The sequence below is a fragment of the Caloenas nicobarica genome, chromosome 10, assembly GCF_036013445.1.
Source record: "Caloenas nicobarica isolate bCalNic1 chromosome 10, bCalNic1.hap1, whole genome shotgun sequence".
Classification (NCBI taxonomy): Eukaryota; Metazoa; Chordata; class Aves; order Columbiformes; family Columbidae; genus Caloenas; species Caloenas nicobarica.
Genome location: NC_088254.1, coordinates 22122875 through 22143020, shown reverse-complemented (window position 1 = coordinate 22143020; position 20146 = coordinate 22122875). Strand labels below are relative to the sequence as shown.

At 38.3% G+C, this 20146-nt stretch overlaps 1 protein-coding gene across 1 annotated transcript in view; it reads right to left on the bottom strand.

Moving 5' to 3' along the window:
* Positions 1-20146, bottom strand: part of IQCH (IQ motif containing H) — a 66517-nt gene that overhangs the window by 27209 nt on the left and 19162 nt on the right. Inside the window, exons 9-14 of the mRNA XM_065641691.1 lie at positions 18392-18919; positions 17686-17752; positions 12097-12180; positions 9590-9765; positions 5237-5509; positions 3150-3341 (exon numbers count right to left, since the gene is read on the bottom strand). Coding sequence (XP_065497763.1) covers positions 3150-3341; positions 5237-5509; positions 9590-9765; positions 12097-12180; positions 17686-17752; positions 18392-18919 — 1320 coding nt within the window. The remainder of the gene's footprint in view (positions 1-3149; positions 3342-5236; positions 5510-9589; positions 9766-12096; positions 12181-17685; positions 17753-18391; positions 18920-20146) is intronic.

Here is a 20146-nt window from a genome sequence, read left to right as displayed (position 1 = left end):
AGGGCATTTAGATTAAGTTCTTAGGGACATGGGTAAGTGTTAGAGTGAGCTTTGGTTATGGTTGGACACGATGATTCTGAGGGTTTCTTACAACTGAAATGATTCTATAATTCTGTTCTATGAAAGGATGAAATCAGTGTCAGTGTTTCCCTTCCCCAGATACTCTCCCACAACCTCCAACAATTTGCAACTCAGAATCCCTCTAAGCCAGAAACTGTCAGCGATAATAGTCAATAATTTTCCATGAATTTATGCAGTTTTCCAGTAAGGGTCCATTTAAGTATAGGTGAGATTTTCCCAAAACTGAAAAACTGACCTGCTGACTTTCCAAAAAGAGTGAGCTGCCCAGCTTCTCAGCGTACTTCGGAATACCAGAGAATAATAAGCATTACAGACATCTTTCTCTAGGTATTTTTCTGCTGTGCACAGACTGAGTCTTGAACTGGTACAGAAAATAGGTTGGCAAATCATGCTTGAATGGCACAACAGCATTTCACACAGCTCATATGCCTTAAATGCACACATTAAACAGTTCGAAATCTGTGATTTTATTTCCTCCCTACGATAGCCATTCACATTGCAAGATACAATTAAACTGCTAAGGTGTCTCTACTTACTGATGTTTTTGCTCGTAACTGGGGCCAGATCTTGATATTCTTTTGCACACTGGAGAACATCTCCACAAATGGCCTCACAAGTGCCCAGTGTGCATTTGTGGAGGCAACAGTTGTCTCAATATTGAATATTATTAGAATCTGGGCCTCGGGATGAAATTTTTTCTCTGCTGACAGAGTTCAGCAATGCCCAGTGGCATGAAGGCCTTACGGAGACATTCAGCATAGTTTGTGAATTCAACCCTTTATGCAGCTGCAAAATAATTGTTCAGCTAACTCAGATGCTGCATTACGTTAACAAGGTAAAATACATCGATAATCCTGTCCTGCACTTCTGTTTGCCCAATGTTATCTTTGAAATGAGGAATCTAAAATCAGTCTCATTTTTAGATGGAATAAATTTTTACACAGTTCAAACTCACCAACTACATTATTTTTAATCTGTTGCCTACTACATACCAATGAGGAAAATCTGGGTGTCGTGTCTTAAACTGCTATGCAAATGAAGCTATTTGTAAGTATTAACATAATATAGTGCTTAGAGTCATGTTCTCATTTCTAATAATTCTACCAGAATGGAGAGTCTTTTCACTGTACTCTTAGCCTGCAGGATAGTCTTTCATCAAGAAGCTGAATTTTTCAATAACCTGCCAGCATCCGTTTTGTATGTGGCAGCCTGTGCCGATGACACAATGTCTTCATTATCAAAAGAAACAGGTCTACATACTGTAATAGGACATTAAAGCATGCCTCTGCTCATAAACTAATGCTTTGATGTTTAAAAGTGTATTCCTTAACAAAGGATGATTTTAATCCTCAGCTCTCAATGGTAATACTCAGTGGAGACTGCAATTCATGATATATAAAAAAAGGTCTCCTGTTCTCCAAAAAGGGCTAAACTCAGAAGGCAGAAAAACTTGAACAGACATATTCAAACAAGACGCTCAAAATGGCAGCAAGTTTCATGCTTTGCCCAAGCCCACCTTCATACTGGTCTGCATTTACGGAAGCTTTCCTGCTGGCTCTAGGAAATGAGATCAAATATGTTATTCTGTATAGATTTTCCAACTTCTAACACATGGTTATGTTTAAGGGCTTCTAATGAGTTGATTCCTGGTTGCATCAAAGCTCAACATAAACGCAGCATAAAAGGGAAACCAAAGAACACCAGTTATCACAGTGTCCTTTATGCAGAGTCACTTGGCCGTGAAATAATTAAAAAGGCACAGAAACATGAACACTAATATTAACACTAGGTAATACCACTTATACAGGGAATTTATACCAGCAAAGAACTAGACTAGAACTAGTCCCATGGGCTCAGAGGGTGGGAGCGGGAGCTGGATAGATGAGTTTTATGTCCCAGAGAGCTCAGTGGCCGGAGATGCTTCTGCTGGCGTTTCACTGCTCGACTTGCACCAAGCGAGGCATCTTTAGCACATCACAGAAATTAGCCCTTCGGCTTTATATGATAAGCTCTATTTTATAATGTGGAATTATTTGGTAGTTGTCGAATGCAGCAGAACTGCAATCAGCATAATTTGAAATTTTAATATACAATATAATTCAATCAAACAAAAATTTCAAACCCGTTTTGACTGAATTAAAAAAAATCAAAAGAGCTATAATGAGTAGTTTATGTAAATTAAATAATTCTTTCTGGATACATTCCTTCTGGCTTTAAAACCATTACATGAGGAATGAATTTGGCACAATATACGGAAATATCAAATGCTTATTGAAATTAACACATTTAAATACCAATGAATATTTAAACTACAAATAGTTCTCTGAATGCCAGAACTAATGAAGTCTGGTTTCATATGGATTTTTCTGTGGTTGAAATGTATCATCTTACAGTCTCTCTCAATCATGTGGATTCTTTGGAAGCTACTAGTGCCTGAGTTCGTGCTCTACCGTTTCCCTCCGTTCGGTATTTTTGGGATCTCTCTCCTCACCTAAACACCTGCTGTAATGAAACAGGCAGGACTTTAATGATCTCTGAGACCTCAAGTGTTCTGGCACATAGCTGAAAAGAGCTAACAGGTGTAAAAGTTATTAGTGAGGAAAAATGTACTGAAAAAGCAATTCTTAGAAAGCCAGATTAATAAGCAATCAGTTTGTATGTGGCTCCAAATTGATTATTGTTCAACCATATTAGTCCAACACTTTGTTCCAATAATTCCAAGTTTCTCTGTAGATGTAAGGGTGAACTGCCTGCATACTTTCATTTAGATGCCCTCACTTTGAATAAAAACACCGTGTAAAATGTGCACATTATTGCATACGAGTGAAGTGTTATGACACCCAACTTATTCCACAGTTGGATGCCAGACATTCATTTATATTTTGGAATATTTAACTGTTTTATCTGAATTATTGTTACCTATTGCTTTGTACAAGCTAGTCTGGGCTCATCAACTCTGACCAAAGTCTTAAAATGAAAGCTCAGAGAAAAGATTTACCGTGAGGAAGAAGGCCAGCAGACTATTAAGAAGTCGTGACAAGACAACATCGCACTCCTTCGTTACTCACATGTGCGCTCTTCTTACTCCACGTCTCGGGGCTGTACCTCTGACGCTCCTTTTGAAGCCAGCGGTAGCATTTCAAATGCGAAATAACATCACAGTAGGCAGTGCCGTTTCCTCCAGATCCCTCGTTCGCTTTAAACAGCCAGCGCCGTACGTCCATATTGTCAACGATGAGCTGGCTGAGAACACGAATCATCTGCGGAGCAACAACACAAAGATATTTTACACTACGACAATATTAAATTGTTCCTCAATTTAGACTTCCAGTTCTCAAATATCTGAACTTGAAATCTCTTTTCTAATGACGATTTCTTTTTTCTTGGAGATGCTTGTGTTGTTACAGTTATTTTGGATGCGTAGGGAAAGCAACCTCCAACATTTTTTGATGAAGAATGTATAGCCTTTGTCCTGCATTTGAGTCCACCAAACCACAGCCGAGCACCTTTGGTGGTCGGTGAAGCTGTGATCTGCAGAGAGAAATTTGCTTGTCCAGGTTTTTGTCTCATCAGGATTTTAGGTTTTGGATAATCAGTATTGCTCAATAAATGTGGTGGGGAATGACACGGGATGGACTCCATGATTTGCAAAATCTGAGAAACAATTGTGCCAGATTCTAACACCAGCTAAAACATCTGTGAAATTTTCCTACTGGAGAGTACATTATGTGGTTATAAATGTACAAAGGAGTTACCAAGCAGGCTTTATAAAAATGCTAATTATTAATTTGTGTATGTACACAGATTTAAATGACTTTAAAATGCCTTTTGCCCAGCTGGTGTAGGATGCAATTAGCTTCTTAGAAACTGCAAATGCCTTTGAACCTGGTGAAAGTGTTATCAGATCTTGTTGCATTGGCCTTCTGCATTTTTACATAGGGACTTCTGTTTCTTTTTTAAAGATGTTGACCTGAAATACAATTACACACGTGTTCCAGTTGCTATTATTTGTGGTTTTTGAGAATCGCATAAATGTGTTTTTCTTGATGACTCCCCTACAGTAATGGAAAAGGATCAATAATATTGTAAGGACTGTACCAATCACACAGAATTAAGTGCTATCTTTAAGTGAAAACTGAATTGTGCTTTAACATAATGTCACCTTGCTTTGATTATTTAACCTAAAATGTCAATATTTCATACAAGCAAACAACAGAGGTAGAACTTCCATAACACTGTAGTATGAATCAAAAGTATTAGATCCAGATAAATTATTTAACAATAAGTCAAAGAGTTGTTTTTCACATCGCTGATCATATATTCATTTCATCTGCTATAGAAGTTGCAATGCATTTGTGTAGCTCAGATTGTTTTCAGTGTTAAAGATGATTAATAAAAAGCAAAGCACTGTGAAAAGCCTAAGTAGTAGGAATTCCTGCAAACCATGGCACTGGTTATTTTCCTGTATGAGATGTAGCATCACCATAAAAATATTTTTTAGAAAAATCAGTACCCGTCATACTTAGATATATTATTGCAAAATCAGCTTATAGAATGAAATAGTGAGGCATTCAATAAACATATGTAAACTGAACATAGTACAGAAAACTCTTGTGCCTTGTAATTTTAGTTTAGTAATATCTTGTTCTTTTTTTAGTGGCCATGCTAACAAGACAGGTGAATTTAGCAGTGGGAAGCCAGGTATGAGGTAAAACTCCAGTTGCAGATATGTTCAGTGAACCTCAATTTGAATGGGCTAACTTCTAAGGGGAAGAAATTCTCCCTTCAATAAATACTAAATTTTCCCAGAAATCCTTGTTCTATTTTCAGTCACTGATAAAATTCCTATTAATTTCATTGAGGCCGTGACTTCATGGAGCAGCAACACAAACTGTTTGACATAACTGAACCAAACACCCTTACATATCCTCAAGAAAGAACACGAAGAACGCCAGAACCATTGTGTTACTTCCTGACTAGGACATGAATTGCACTCAATGGGTCAGATACAGCCAAAAAAGAAGCCAATCTCATGCACGATTTAATTAAACCCAGTTAGGGTCTAACCAATATCGTAAATTGGACAAAGTTTGTGTCCTGTCGAGTAAAAAGAGGCGTCTGCACGTGGACACATCCCGGCCCATGTCCCGCTTACCTGGTCCATGCTGGAGATGTCAGACTCTCCGGGAGGGGTTGGCACACAAGCGCTGGCAAAAATGCGTTTACTTCCAGACTTGGTACTACAGAGATGAGCCACTTCTGGCACCGAGCCCAATATAGGGACATTTAGCATGTCAGCCACTGCTAAATCATCTTGGTGGGGAACCCCTCCGATAATGTAGGCGTCTCTGCTCTGGAGAAGAATTTTTATTCTTTGGATTGTCTTGGGACTGTACTTCAGTTGAGTGGCCAGGCACATGTGATGCTTCTATATAAAGATAACATTATTCTTGTTAAAAGGTGTTCTTCTCTGTTCCATGAACCTAATTTATAACGTTGCACATGATAAATACATTATTAATAGCAGGCTGGGTTATGACCTATCCTGTAGCTTAGCAGTTTAAATTGATAAAAGCTGTTGGGGTGAGGCTCCATAATCGTGCACATCTTTAGTGTGTTGGAAATGGGCTCGCTGGGAATAGAACTAATTACTACACATCTGTATTTATTTGATCCATGCGGAATTACCCTTCTGTCAGTCGGCAGAGAGGCTGGTGGCCTTTGGATAACAGTGATTCATCTCAGCAACACTTCTGGCGTGGTTTAACTCTAAAGCTCCTAAAAATCAATACAAAAATGAAGAAAAGCCCCTATAGCAGGGATGGTATTTCACCATACAGTTCACCAGTATTTTAAGCGATTGTCTGAGAATAAAACACTTTGATTTACAAAAGCTTTCACTGATCACATTAAATTACTGAGGATATACATTTCCATTACACAATAGTTCTGATAGCTCGTGTGAACACAGCTGCAGAGCACTCAAAGAGAGGGTAGGATTTTGTTGTTTAAAATAAAGGGGTCTCAACTTTAAGAAATTTTGCATTTCTTCTAAAAAAGAAGATCTATTGCTGAACAAAGCTACTCATGACATGCTATAACCTCTAAACTTATGCTAAGAATATTGGTCATGGCAGGTGAAACCTCAAAAATATTTTCTACAACATATCCTATGCATGGCCTGCAGATAACCCGATTATCTTTCCAAAGGTATAGAGGAGCCCCAAGGTTGAGACAGACAGGGATAGACATCATACAGAAACAGTACAGAGACCTCCACTGCCATAAATTGCCATAAACAAATAGTTGTAACAAGAAGGAAATCTTCACATTGAGATTTCATCTAATTTAAGCCCTAGTCAGGAAAGTATTCCTGGATTTGCCAGGGATTTTCAGGAGAACCCAGAGTATTTTCCTTCAAAGTCCTGGACTGGAGAACCCAGAATGTTTTCCCTCAAAGTCCTGGATGCTCCTTCATAAGGACTGAAGTACAAATCCTGATTCTACTACTTAGATGATGATGACAGCAGAAAAGGAAATGGGAAGCCCCTGGAAGTGGATAAAAGGAATCCCCTTTTGTCAATACCAAACACACAGCTCCAAAAAAAGTACTCAAGTCTCTCTGTAAAGAAATCAGACATACTGCAAGGAAGGTGAGGATATAAGTCAAAAAAATTAGATACTCTTCAACATTCTAGTAGGAAAAAGGGAGTCACAGAAGTGTAAGGGCAAAAAGAACAACAAACAAGTTTCCTGGAGTCTTTTTCCTTCCGTCAGTTTGAAAACTGAGACTCTTCATGTTTCGATTCATTTGTTCCCTCTCTCCTGAGCGTGGTACAAAAGCAGGAGATGGCCCGTTCGGTTGGGCTTGTGGCCATGGAGAGAACAGGATCAATTTCCAGCCCCGGTCACTCGCTCCCTGGGGCTACGAGTGGTGATGTAGGGGCGAGATTTGCTTTGTGTCTCTCAATAATAGATTTTACAGTTAATTAAGGAGTGCAGGAAACAGGCTGTAAAATCTAGTTCATTCCTGCTCCGAGTGGTACAGCTGCCATGATATACAGTTGTGCGAGTGAAAGCAGGTAAAAGCAGAACTGAGGAATCCTCAGAATTCCAGCACGACTGCACAGAATAGTGGTTGGCAGGTTAACCAAAAAGCCAGTTCTTGGTTCTCTCAAGCCTGTTGATTTTTTTATAAACTTCTCAGGATCAGAGAAGCCAACCTTGGCATCAGCTTTACTATTAATATGATGAGCAAAGCTACCACTCTGCTGTTTCAATGTGCTGCTGGTGGAGAATCAGGGCAGGGTCACCCTTTGTTAGAAGCCTTTCTCATTGCACCTGGATGCACCGAGTCACAAGAGGATGTTCTACCAGGCAGCAGCTGCCTAAGGACAAGGGGATTTGGACACCCTTTTCTCACAGGTCTACCTGTGTTTGGTGTTTTCCAGATTTTCCTTCCATCCAGTTCCATCAGAATATCCAGGAAACTGGGCAAGGCTGATTTGTGCTTCTGGAGTTGCTCAAAGGAGCCTGCTAAGGTGGCCTTCAAGCCATACATTCATATATTAGGAATAAATGTAGATAGATTAGGTACAACAAAAGTTTTTCATAACAGAACCCATAACCCTTACACAGACAAAATGACAGCTAAATCCATGGTCACCAAAGCCAACGGGTGACGAGGATCAGTTAAGAGCACAGATTCCTCTCCTCACAAAAGATACATTTCTTGGACACATTAGTCGATAGATGGTAAAGAACATTTGCTTAATGAAAAGAATGTAGGTTGAGGATTTTGCATATATTGCACTGTGCTGAACAGCCATGGGGATACCTCAGCCTGGTGCCAGGTAAAACCCGTGATTGTAATTGTTAGGTCCCTTCATCAGAGCACGTAAACATTTCCCAGTAAATCACAGCTGCACAATAAATTTTCACAAAGCTGTTTGCTCTTCTCTTTCTGGAAAAGAAACTTTGTTTGGAATATTTCAACAGAAATGGGAAGAGGGAAGGCTATGCACAAGAGACGCGTGCCTGAAAACAACCTGCTTTTACAGTAAAACTGCTTCAGCCAAATCACCATGACCAAAATAGTCCGTGAGAGACATGTTCCATTCCTGGACAGCCTATCCAGGTTTAGCACATCTTTTATCCATAGTATGATGTGTTCTAGGTGGTATTTTTAGGATGTTTTATGTGGAAAGCTTCTTCAAGCTTCCAATATTTGGTAGGTAGTGCTGGAAAAATAAGCAATATCCAGAGGGAAAAAAAACAAGCTACAATTGTCAAAGTGCAATTTAAAAAGCAAAAATATATCACTGGTATTTATCAAGGATTTACCACCCCAATAATTTTACTTCACAGGGTGAAGGTCCAGCACAGGCAGCTGTGATTCTTGTAGGTTTCCAATGTTGAGGTAAAAGCACAATACTAAAGCAAAGCCAGCTCCTAAAAACACAAATATCATCTCTTGATGCTTTTTCTCCAACTTCAGAGAAAACAGAACACATTCACATCTACAGAATTCATTTCAACTATGGCAAAACTATGAGACAGCTCCAGCTCAGGGTCTCTCCATATACAGCGAAAGAGCTGAGCACTTTTCTCACATAGATGTTTCCAGACTATTTCAACAGAAAATGATTCATCCACACATGCAAGTGTTTTGCTGAACAGCTACTATAGAACTACATTTGAAAAGCAACACATTTACAAAATATAGAAGACCTTCTTTACCTTCTGAAGCCATTAGTTTCAATGAGTATACGGTACAACGAATAATTGTTCAATAAAATAACTAGAAGAGGGTTATTAATAAATATTAAAAACAAGAGCAGGGCTTTAAGCATAGATCCTAGAGATACAAACGGACCCCAAAGTTTCATAAAAATCAAATCTCAGCTAAGACACTATGGGCTGAATATGCACAATATAAAATTATTCTCTACTGTAGATAATCTTCACTGCACTGCAGTATTTTCAGAAGCATTGTGTGTAGTGTACATTCAATAAAATTTCTTTCTAGACCATGGACCACATGGATTTAAAACTGACTTGAAAGGTTTAGAACTAATATTTCTGTATTACCTAACCTATGCAGTTTTAAGTTCTGTTCTTTAAGCAGTTGTGAATTGGATTTAATTGCAAAGAACACTACGAACACAAGTGATTGAATACCGGGCTGCCCGGAGATAAAGTTTGAGTAATAAGAATGGTTTATTGATATGATTTGCTTAGAGATATAAATCTATCAAGTTCCCAGTCCCGAGTATATAGTAAGAAGGGACAGTGGTCTACAAATAGCCAATATAGGACTATCTCAACTAAGTCTATAAAACTAAACTGGGATATTTATTTCCAATGCTCTAACTAGTAGCCTAATCAGTAAAGCCCTTAAACTTGCAGTAATATTTCACTGATGTGTACCAGAGCGTTACAAGTTATAAAATTTCCAATTTAATTTTACTGCATCCCTCAAGCTGTAGTAATTAGAAGACAAACTCACAGGGAAGCTGTTTATAGCTTCAGGGGTGAGAATTTTGAACCTGTCCTGCAGGTCAGCCATGTCCTCAGGGTTCCCAGATCTAACAGCTGCCTGCAGACCCAGGAGTTTATTGTAATACCGCAGTAACTCCTCACTCAGCTGAAGGGGGCAGATGTAGATGACGTCCACGTTGGCATCTAAAACAAAGGGGAACGATGTTCATTACTGGAAGAAAGGTAGAGTCTGTTCAGAACAGCAATCTGAGAATTCCTGATCATTTGCTAACAAATGGCTTGCCTAAAAAAACCCACTGAAAATAAAAATGAGATCCGTAATTCCCAAATCTTAGTGGTTTAACTGCTTTTTCTGTGCTTCAGCATTTCTATGAAGACAGGTCAGCAACCCAAGGAAATAGCTAGTTTTCAGAATTCATTTCTGCAGAACATATTGGGGGCAGAATTTTGCAAGTGTTGCAGGGGGATTTATATGCACAACTCACATTAACATCAATGGGAATTGCACACTGCTTTAAAAAAACATATCCCATTAACTTCAGTAAATTATAAAACTGAGCAGTTAAGTTTAGGAAGATGATGAAATTCCCCTTTCATACGCTGCCTGGATTTTGTACAGCCTGTTCCTATTCTTGTCCCGTCTGTATAAAAGCTCACGGCAGGATACCATTAATAACTATTGCTGAGCGTGTGAGTGTGCAGATTAGCGAGTTAAATACCACAGTGTGAAAATCTGTTTTTCTGCACGTAAAACAACTTGGGCTGAAAGCGTATACACAAACAGAGGTGAGAAAGTGGAATTCTTTAATATATGCTGGTTTGGAAAATTTTAACTACTCTGCTCCTCTAAAATATTAATGCAAGAGATGAGTTAATGAATTAATGGGCCTTGCAACAGCAATAGAATATGCTGCCAAAAAGCACTACTAGGTTTTGATCCAGCTCCTGCTGAAATGGGTAGGAAGTCTTTCATTGTCTTCACTGGGCACAGGAACAAGAGCTTGGAAAGTGCCAGGGCCAACTGCTCCCACACGGGAAGGAATCAGAGGCACAGCAAGTATCGGACTAAGGAAACCCTGAGCCTCATGTAAGAATAAAATATCTTACATATTCACTTGATTTAAAAATGTAAGGTCAGAATCTCAACTGAGGCATTTTAATAGAACAGCATGTGACAATCAGCCCTGTATCTGAAGCTCCAACAGAGCCTACATATGTATATATACATATGTATATACATATGTATATGTATAATACAATTCATAATCATATACATTTTTTAAATAATTAAAATAATAGTTCATTAGAACTGCTATTGAATACTCTGTTTTTAGGCATTTACTCAGAGCTGCAAAACGAGCCTGAAAATTTACCAGCTATGGTACAAAAAGACTCCTCGCTAGTATGGGCTGTGATGCTGAATGGATTGCACGGTCAGAAATGGAGAAGCTCAGCTGACATTGTTGAATAAAATGCTGCAACACATTTTACTACTCTTAGCACTGCCCTATAAAGAGATATACGAGTCTGCATCGGACACAGTGGGGCTCCAGAGACAGATTAGCTCATAGCAGATTACAACGAGCAAGGAAATCCTCTGGTACTCTAAAGAAAAAGAAAATCAATATGGTAAATATCAATACTCTTCTGCCAGGCACAGGTAAAGTATCTGATCTAGTTAATAATTTAGGTAATATTTAACTAGTTTGTATCTTACTCATGGTCTGTTTTACAGTAGAACCAATTTTCATGTTCACAGATTTAAAATGAGAAAATGCCTGTTCAGTGTGTTGACTTTGTCCCGTTAAGTTTGTAACTATCCTTTCAGAAACAAACAAAAAAATCTATGTTAAAAAAATAAAACTACTGTGGAAAAACACTATTAGTGCCTAGATAATATATAAAGGCAATTACATTATTATTTTAGGCAACTGTAAATTTCTGGATCTAATATATTTTTGTTATGAACTTACTAAGTGGCATTTATAAAATAATAATGATACTGAAATATACATGAATCATGTAGAGCATGTCATTCCAGGGAGCCAATGAAGTTGGTCACTGACAAATAATGTTCTTCACTGCTCTGCTTAAGAGAAGACTCTCATTCTAGGAAAAACTTTTAAATGCATGTCTTTTGCCTCATTTGCTAATTAAAAAAAAAAACAACTCTGTTTAAATAAGGGCTTGCTCTTTTCTAGCACATCTCTCCATATGAGCCTGAATGAACACTAGAATTAGCTACCTAATTTTGTAGAACACTAAACACTTTTGATCATTTGTGGTGCTCAGCATGCCCCAGGATGAGGCTGCTTTACCTTAGCACGGAGTTGGCAAGAGTCAGCATGTTCTTCTTACAAATAACATGGGCAGGAGCAAACGCCGTAGCAGATAAATTACTTCTGAGCTTATCTGTTCTCTGTATTTAACACTAATACAAAAATAAAGTCCTCATCGGACATTCTACAGGCAAATAACAATCAAAAAAGAGGCAGCCAACAGCTCATAACGTACCCAGTATGTCACACAGCCTCCCCATCTGCACGTTCTGCTGGAGAGCGAGATTGGGAATATGCTCACGGGTGCACTGGGAATAGCCTGGAAAACAAGTAAAGCCCCCCCCAAACTGTCTTCAGAAAACCCATGGCACATATTTGAAAGAAATCAGACTTTTGGATTAAAAAAAAAAAAAGGCATAATAAAAAGATTTCAAATCCCAACTGTGTTATAGCACTAATTACATCAGCTGTATGAATTTACTTCTATTAGTGAACTGATGTAACATCATGTTTTTATGTCATGAGATTTTAAATACAGACCTAAACATTCCAGACCTATAGAGCTTTACAATTCAAACATGTAGACTAAATATTTTGAGTCTTCTACATTGCTGGGGTTTTTTTTAAACGGCGAAAAAAAAAAGACACCATTGTGAAGGAAGAATCCTGGTACGTTTTGTCCTTCACACAGATAAAAGGCACCAAAGCCACTTCATTAAGGAGGCGTCGCAGTGATACCTGATCATTTGCTGCAGAGGAGGAACGAGGGGCAGCCTGCCTGAGCTTGGCTTAACTAGTTAGGGGCAGACTTCCAACTGATTGCACACTCACATTCCAAAAGACTGCGGTAAATGCCATGACCGCTGTGACTATAATCTCTAACCCTGTAATTTTTAAATTCAGCTAATTCTAAATTAATCAGCGTGTATATAGAAACACACAACTGTGCGACGTGAGTTGCGAGTCACAACAGCTGTGATTGAACCCATAAGGAAGTTCAATGTGACGTTCAGCATAAAATCTCACCTGATCCAGTAACGAGATCCTCACAACATTTTACATTTCTGCACATTTCCAATTATCAGAAACTCGAGAAAAACTTGGTTTGACTAAAATCTGCTCAGTATTTCAGCGCATTCATTTGGGAAGACAGTAATAGAGGATCTTCCAGGCAAATTACAAAGACAGTTAATACAAGTAATCAGCATTCTGAGGTGCTGTGGCAATGACACTTCCCACACACGAGAGCAAAACATAATAAAATACAGAGAAATGGAAACCACCAATTTCATTTTTAGCAACTTCTTGTAAAACTCACATCTTGTAGCAAGCACAATGATACCAGGCACCTGCAGAACTACATCAATGTAAAAGATATTGATTTTTTTGCCACTCTAATATTAAGCTACAGTAATTTGAAAAAGCTTGCTCTGATTACTTAAACTTTAGTCTCAAAGATACATTTTGTTCTCTCAGGTGGGCACCGATTTGAAGCCACTAACAGTGCTGCCTAACAATATCGAAACATTGACATTTCTAATGTGGAAAATAGCTGATTTCCCCACACTAAACTGTCCTCTTGAAAATACATTTGTTTCCAAGAACTAAATCCGGGCAGAAAAAACAACATGCAAACATTGCTTGGAAAATCAGTAATTATTTGAAAGGGATAATAGTTAAAGTAGCAATCAAAGAAAAGTCAGAACTTGCATGTTGCTGTGGTTCTGCAGATACATTAGAGCATCACACCAACTACCGCATGTACTTTTCTCAGATACGTTAAAAAAACATATTAATTCACAATATATTAGCTGCCACTGACATGACCCTATTAGATGTAATGAGAGGAATATTCACTCCTTGTGAATCATTCACCTTCCAATGGACATTACGAACCACGTTAATCCTCACACCTGATACATTTTGAACATGGTTGCTCAGCTGACAATGCTTTTTAAAGGTAGAAGTTTAATATTCCTTTTCTTGCAGTCTACACAAAACTAACCCAAATGAACTGTGTGTACTGTGATCACACTCTATGCATTCTGCACAACCTGGGCCATCATCTTTGGCTTGTTGCATACAGCTGCTTTGTGTAACACTAACATTTTGCCCCACAGCATTTGGTCTCAAATGCATGAAACATTTCAGACAAATTTGCATTTTCCAGAAGCCAAAGCTCCTATTTGGATTCAAAGCACCGCTACTTTGGTTGTTCTATACCTGCAATCTGGGTAAGTTAAAACTCCAAATGGTGTTTGAAAACAGTGATGGGGACAAAACCTGGTGGTGACAGAGCACTCGAGGATGTGGCTGCTCATTTGCAGGAGGCATCAGCGCGTCACAGCAGCTCACCGGTGGGGCTGCTCTGTGGCAGGGGTGACCTTGCAAAGCAACAACCAAGAATTTTGATTTCTCAGTTCAGTGGCACTGACAGGACACCAAGGGCTTCCTCCTTCATGGGAGTTTTATGGTTGTGTGTGTGAAATGACTTCAGTGGAATGCTCAGGCAGAGTTATGGAAGTACTAAAATACGGGGTGTCTGAATTAATGGTAAAGGACGTGCTTGCACCTCTCCTTCCAAACTCAGCCATGACCTAATGCCCTTTAACTACTGTTTTCTTAATAAATTTTGCTCATCACCAAGTGTCTTCTCTCAACAAAGAGTCCACAACACTTTTCGAACTGGCCTTTGAAAACAGAAATAGTGGTACGGGGTTGGGGGGGGACACACACGACGTGACAGTTTAAGTGACCATGGGGCAATATCTGACGGGGAAGGAGGAAAACGAGCTGTCCAGGATTCAGCCACCTTGTGCTTCCCATGCTTGGGAGAGGGCTAATTAATAATACCCAACTTTTCTCACCATACTTGGCACACCTACTGTTCAACTGAAACTGCTTTTCAAAAGGATTCATGTATCACACATGAGAAATATACAGTAGGTTATATAAGGTGACAATTTATTATAAATGTCACTATTCAGGTAGAAAGATTGATCAAGTCACTTAAAAACAGTTGAATGAAAAAAAAGAAACAGTATTTGAATCCCGAATACTACACAAGTGTATTCATCCATTAGAGTGTGGGAGTAAATCTGATCAGAAAGTTCAAATTCCTTTTTCCCTACACTACCTGGCGAAAATGCTAAACAATCTTTAAACAACAGAATCTACTTACTTTTTTTAGCTATGCTAGAAATGCAAAGTTTTTGTTTTGGTGAAATAAATGGAAATGTTTGCTCCTCACAGCAGTGTAATTTAAATCCTTTACTATCTCTGTTCCTGGATTATTTTCAGAAACTTGAGGTGAATTTGAACATGTTGTGAAAATGGAGACTGCTGAGAAATTCACAGTTATGACTCTACCTCCATTTACTGGAAATTCCGCTTCCATGGGAAAAAAACTCAGTCTCTGATTTGCCCTAAATGCTGAAGTCAAGGAAGTATGAGTAGAGAAATTCAGGCTCTGTTTTTGATTTACAAAACTGAACAGAGAAACCACTAGCAGTGTATCAAACTCCCGTGTCTTGGTGTTTATCTGCTCTGCCCCAGTTCTTCTAATTTAGACACATTTTTTATGATCTTAAAAAAAAAATCCTGCTGAAATCAGCTGTCATTTTGCATGTTTCGTCCTCTTAGACAGAAACGAATGTTACTTGTTTAAATTGTTCATCTTCCTAGAACTCTGATCAGACAGACTTCTTAACTGTAACATTTAATAAGGATGAAGAAAAGAAGGCAAAATATTTCAGGGTATTTAGCAGTTATTTTTTCAAAAATACTATTACATGACGTAGCAGATCAAAAGTATAATTGGAAAAGGCCTGAGAACAAACTACACAATGTTACCAGATGGATGTGTTCCAGAAATGGGCCCAAAATTTTACAAATGTTTTTTAACATGTCAAATGCGTAGGACCAGAATAATTAAACATTTAAATTTATTTCTATTCGTACACTTTAAAGGTTTTTAGTTTATAGACCTTATGTTTTAATATTTTCAAATTTTAAATATGACCTGTTCTTAAAATTATATAAAACCAAATTGGGTCAATTTCTTTGCCATTTTATGTTGCTGTTTCTCAAAACCAGTTCAATCTTAACATTTCAAAAGAAAAAAATGCTATGTATTTACATTACATTTTAATGAGCTAAATGCTTCTCATTTAATTAATGTAAAAGCCCTATGGAACTCAACCAGAACTCCTGATATAGTCAATGCATTTAATAAAAACAAGCATGAATAACTTTTTAAAACCCCTCTTTTGGAGCGCATAATCTATTTTTTCCACGCCCCACTTCAATAGGTTTCCTAATTTTCTAAGAAAACATCTGCACTCAAATTATCTTTACTACTTACTTTCGTCCTCATTAAGGGAACGTTTCCCCTTGACCACGTACAGACTCCGGGACCTGCAGCAGAGGTTGTGCTGGATAAAGCACGTTCCAGAATCAGGGCCCAGCCTTCGGGTGAAGTGCTAAATGAACTCGATTTTCCCTAGAGCTTTAGAATTTACTTAAGAGGCTGAAATAATTGAAGAAGTTTTATAAATTCCACTGCATGTTACAAATCCATCAGAGTAACAGGGACATAATGATTAATTTTTTGACGTTAGCCTGTTTTGATTATAGTGAATTTTTTAAACAACTTTGAAAGCATCTGTTGTGCAACAACTCTGCTGACTTCTGCATTTACACACCTAATGAATAATTGCTTTTTCCTCTATAAAATGCTCTCCTTCACATTTTTACCCAGTTTAGAACACTGGCATGTAGAAATTATTTTTAAATGATCCTGCTTTAAAATAGGATTCAGTCACATGATTTAATCTAGCATATTCGCATGCGACTTACAGACAAAGGTGTAATTAAAACCAACTGTATATTTATGTTAAACATAGTCAGCAGAATCACAAAACGAAAGGCTATCTAGGCTCCAAAATTGGAAGCTTAAAACTTATTTAGAGTCTTCAATAATTCAGGTCTTAACCAACTCATTTTACAAAATCCTGAAGCTCTCAGGTCAATTTATTTGCTATGTAAGCACAAAATCTAAATCAAGTCACAAGCATTTTGACAGCATTTTGTGTTTTAAGAGATTATCGGTGCATTTTAGAAACTCCCAAGAAATCATATTCTGTAATTTCTGAACACCTACACTTTGCCGTTGCATTGCAGAAAACAGCTTTTAAGCTTCCCAATTCATAAATGTAATTAAATAATTACATTAGTGCTAATTAACATGAAACTGCAGATTATTTAAGCGCAAAAAACACTATTCAACTTCTTAATTATTCTTGTTCACACAGCATTTCCTTTTGCTCAGGCGCCCTAGGTGCAAATAAAGCATCCCATCTGCTCGTAATTAGAACTAAATAATTTCAGAGAATGTAGCTTATCATTTTGACTGCACATTTGATTAAAAACAGTGTACAAGCAATATCCCGGCTTATTGCTGTAACAGCAACAACACACAGAGGCCCGTGTTTTCCTATCATTAAAGAAGACTGAAAACATTATCTGTTATTTCAGGGGGAAAAAATACAACTTTTTAGTTCATTTCATACGGATGAAAGCAAATTACAGCAAATCACCTCTCCACTGAATAGTGGCCCCCACATAATGACTTTATTTGCTTAATCCCCAAATTAAACGCCGTTTCGAGCGAAGGCCCTGTGTTATTACTCTCATCATGTCGAGAACATTTTCCTGCCGAGACCAATTTGAATAAAACAAGGGGCCTTCCTTGAACTCAATCAAGGAGTCATAATGTGGTGGGTAATAGAGGTTGCTGATAGATTTGCAGGCAAAAGTGTTATACCTAATGATGGGATATGGATAATAGTCCTCCTGGAGGTCCTGATGCGATTCCAGTTGGCTGCCAGATGCTAAAAATCAAGAAGAGCATTGATCAGTGACAGGGAGCTGTAGTGGATTCATCTAGTCAAACTTCAGCTGTTTTTCCACTGTACAGTTAAGCCAGGCATAAATTATATTAATTGATTTAATTACATACTTAAAACATCTTCCCCAATTAATTTAATTAGGTGGCTACATGAAGCTACTGGCAGGGGAAGATTAGAGGCTGCTCACTTAATTAACAGAATATGAATGAAAAAAAAAAGAAAGCAAACATAAATGAAATTGTGAGCACTAATTAAGAGGCTGTCTGCAAACTTAAATACTTTCTGACAAAGTGGTGACAGGAATGTAGACAAGAGAGGGATTTTTTTTTTTCCCAGCAAATTGAGTGCCACAAGGTATATATAGAGAACTAAGGTAATGCAGTTAAAACATTGATTTTCTGACAGAACTACTGAAGTCAAAGTGAAAGGACTTTTTTCAGTAGAAACACCGCAACAGATTTTGCAGCCACAAAGGCTGAATCTCTGATGAAGGATGAAATATGATACTCGGACAAGTGTATGGTTAAAGGGGAAAAAAAATGGAAACAGCTTATTGCAACCACTGAAGCAAGAGATGTTTAGAAAAGAAGTGCTGCCGTAACAGCTGGTAGCACTGCACACCTTGGCCCTGATGTAAAAATTCTCCAGGTGTCTCTGACGTGAATCCTTCAGGGCTTTTTTCACACGTGCCATGCGATTATGCAAGAGCCAAGAAATGGCGATCACACCTGCTGCCCGCTGCTGCTGCCCAAGCTGGACGGAGGCTTTTCTGGCCCGATAACATCGCCACGTTGCTTGGATCTTTGCAGCAGCCATTTCGGTACCTCCTTGGCCTTTGTATCTTTGGCCAGGTCGATTTAAGATCTTTTCCACAGTCGACTGATTCTTTATCACTGACAGAATGTCACTTTTGGTGGGTTTCTTATTAAGCTGAAAGTCTGATGCAACTTCCGCCAACTTTTTACAGTTTATTGTGGCCAGTGGTACAGCGTAGTCCTTGAGAAGCTTTTCTGTATGTTCCAAAAAAGAGACGATGCTCCCCCAGGATGAACAATAATGTTGCCTGAACGCCAGAAAGCCTGGAGCTTTCTGATCTATCATGCCATGGTGAACAGCAACGTTGCAATCAAAACACGGACCCTGTAAGGACTGACATGGAAACATTTGTGGGGGCTGTGGGAAGAAAATAGCCACAGATTAAGAGTAATCACCATTGATTGTAAATGAGTGGTCAAGACATACTATTGTCTTACTATTTATCACTTAACTGTGGGAATTCATACATCTGAAATACACTCATACTGATTTATACATCGAAACCACAAAGTCCAGCCTGGCTTTACCATAACACGCATTGCCGCACAAAGACCTCAGAGGTCATGCAACATGATGAGCATTTTGATGGAAATACACTAATTGCACAGAGGAACTATGCTTGATTCACCAACTTTAAAAATTAGACTCTACAGTGATTCACTGGTCTACAGTCAGAAAGTAACTGCAATCGTGTTCTTCCACTGAGATGGCCTCCACTTTTCCCAGAACGGGTTACATCCTTCCATATTAATGCAAACGGGATAAAACCTGGAACAGAATTGTTCCTGCCTCTCCACAGAACTCTGTATTTACTGGTGACTTTAGCCACCAACTCGTTAGCTCAGATGTTCAATCCAAGTGCAATATTTTAAAACTATTTTAGGTAATAATTTTAATTTACATTAATAACTCATTGACCTCCATTTCTCAAGCTTGCTTTATTTTTGATTTTCAGATCTCTTCTGTCACTTTCAGATCTCCTCAATGGCATAAAAGTCAAAAAGTCTGGAATGATCATGAAAAGCTCCAGACACTTTGCTATGGAACACAATAATTAGCCATAAAAAGAAAGAAATGTCCCTTTTGCATGGGGATCAAGAACAATCAGCAAGCATTAAGCAGTCAAGGTCAAACTCCCCTATAGTCTTCTGTAAATATAAAGGGAAACACTACATTTGCTTAACTGCAGTGAGGGAGATTTAGATGAGACATTAAAAAAACTCTTTTGTAACAGTAAAGATAGTTAGTTAAGCACTGGAACAGATGGCCTAGGGAGACTGCGGAGTTGCTGTCACCAAAAGTTTTCAGAACAGGTTAGAAAAACATCTGTCCGCAATATTACATGTTCAGGTAATTCTGCCTGGAGCTCTAGATAACCTCGTAACATTCTTTCTAGAGTTATTTTCTAAGATTCTGTGAAAAAGCAAACAAATCTAGGGGGAACACTTGAGAAAGCAGAAATTGGCACTATATGAAGTATTTCCTACTTCAATATTTACTATTTACTGGCTTTGGTTCAAACCCTCCTGTAACAACTCAGTGATTTACAGTCACTTCCTA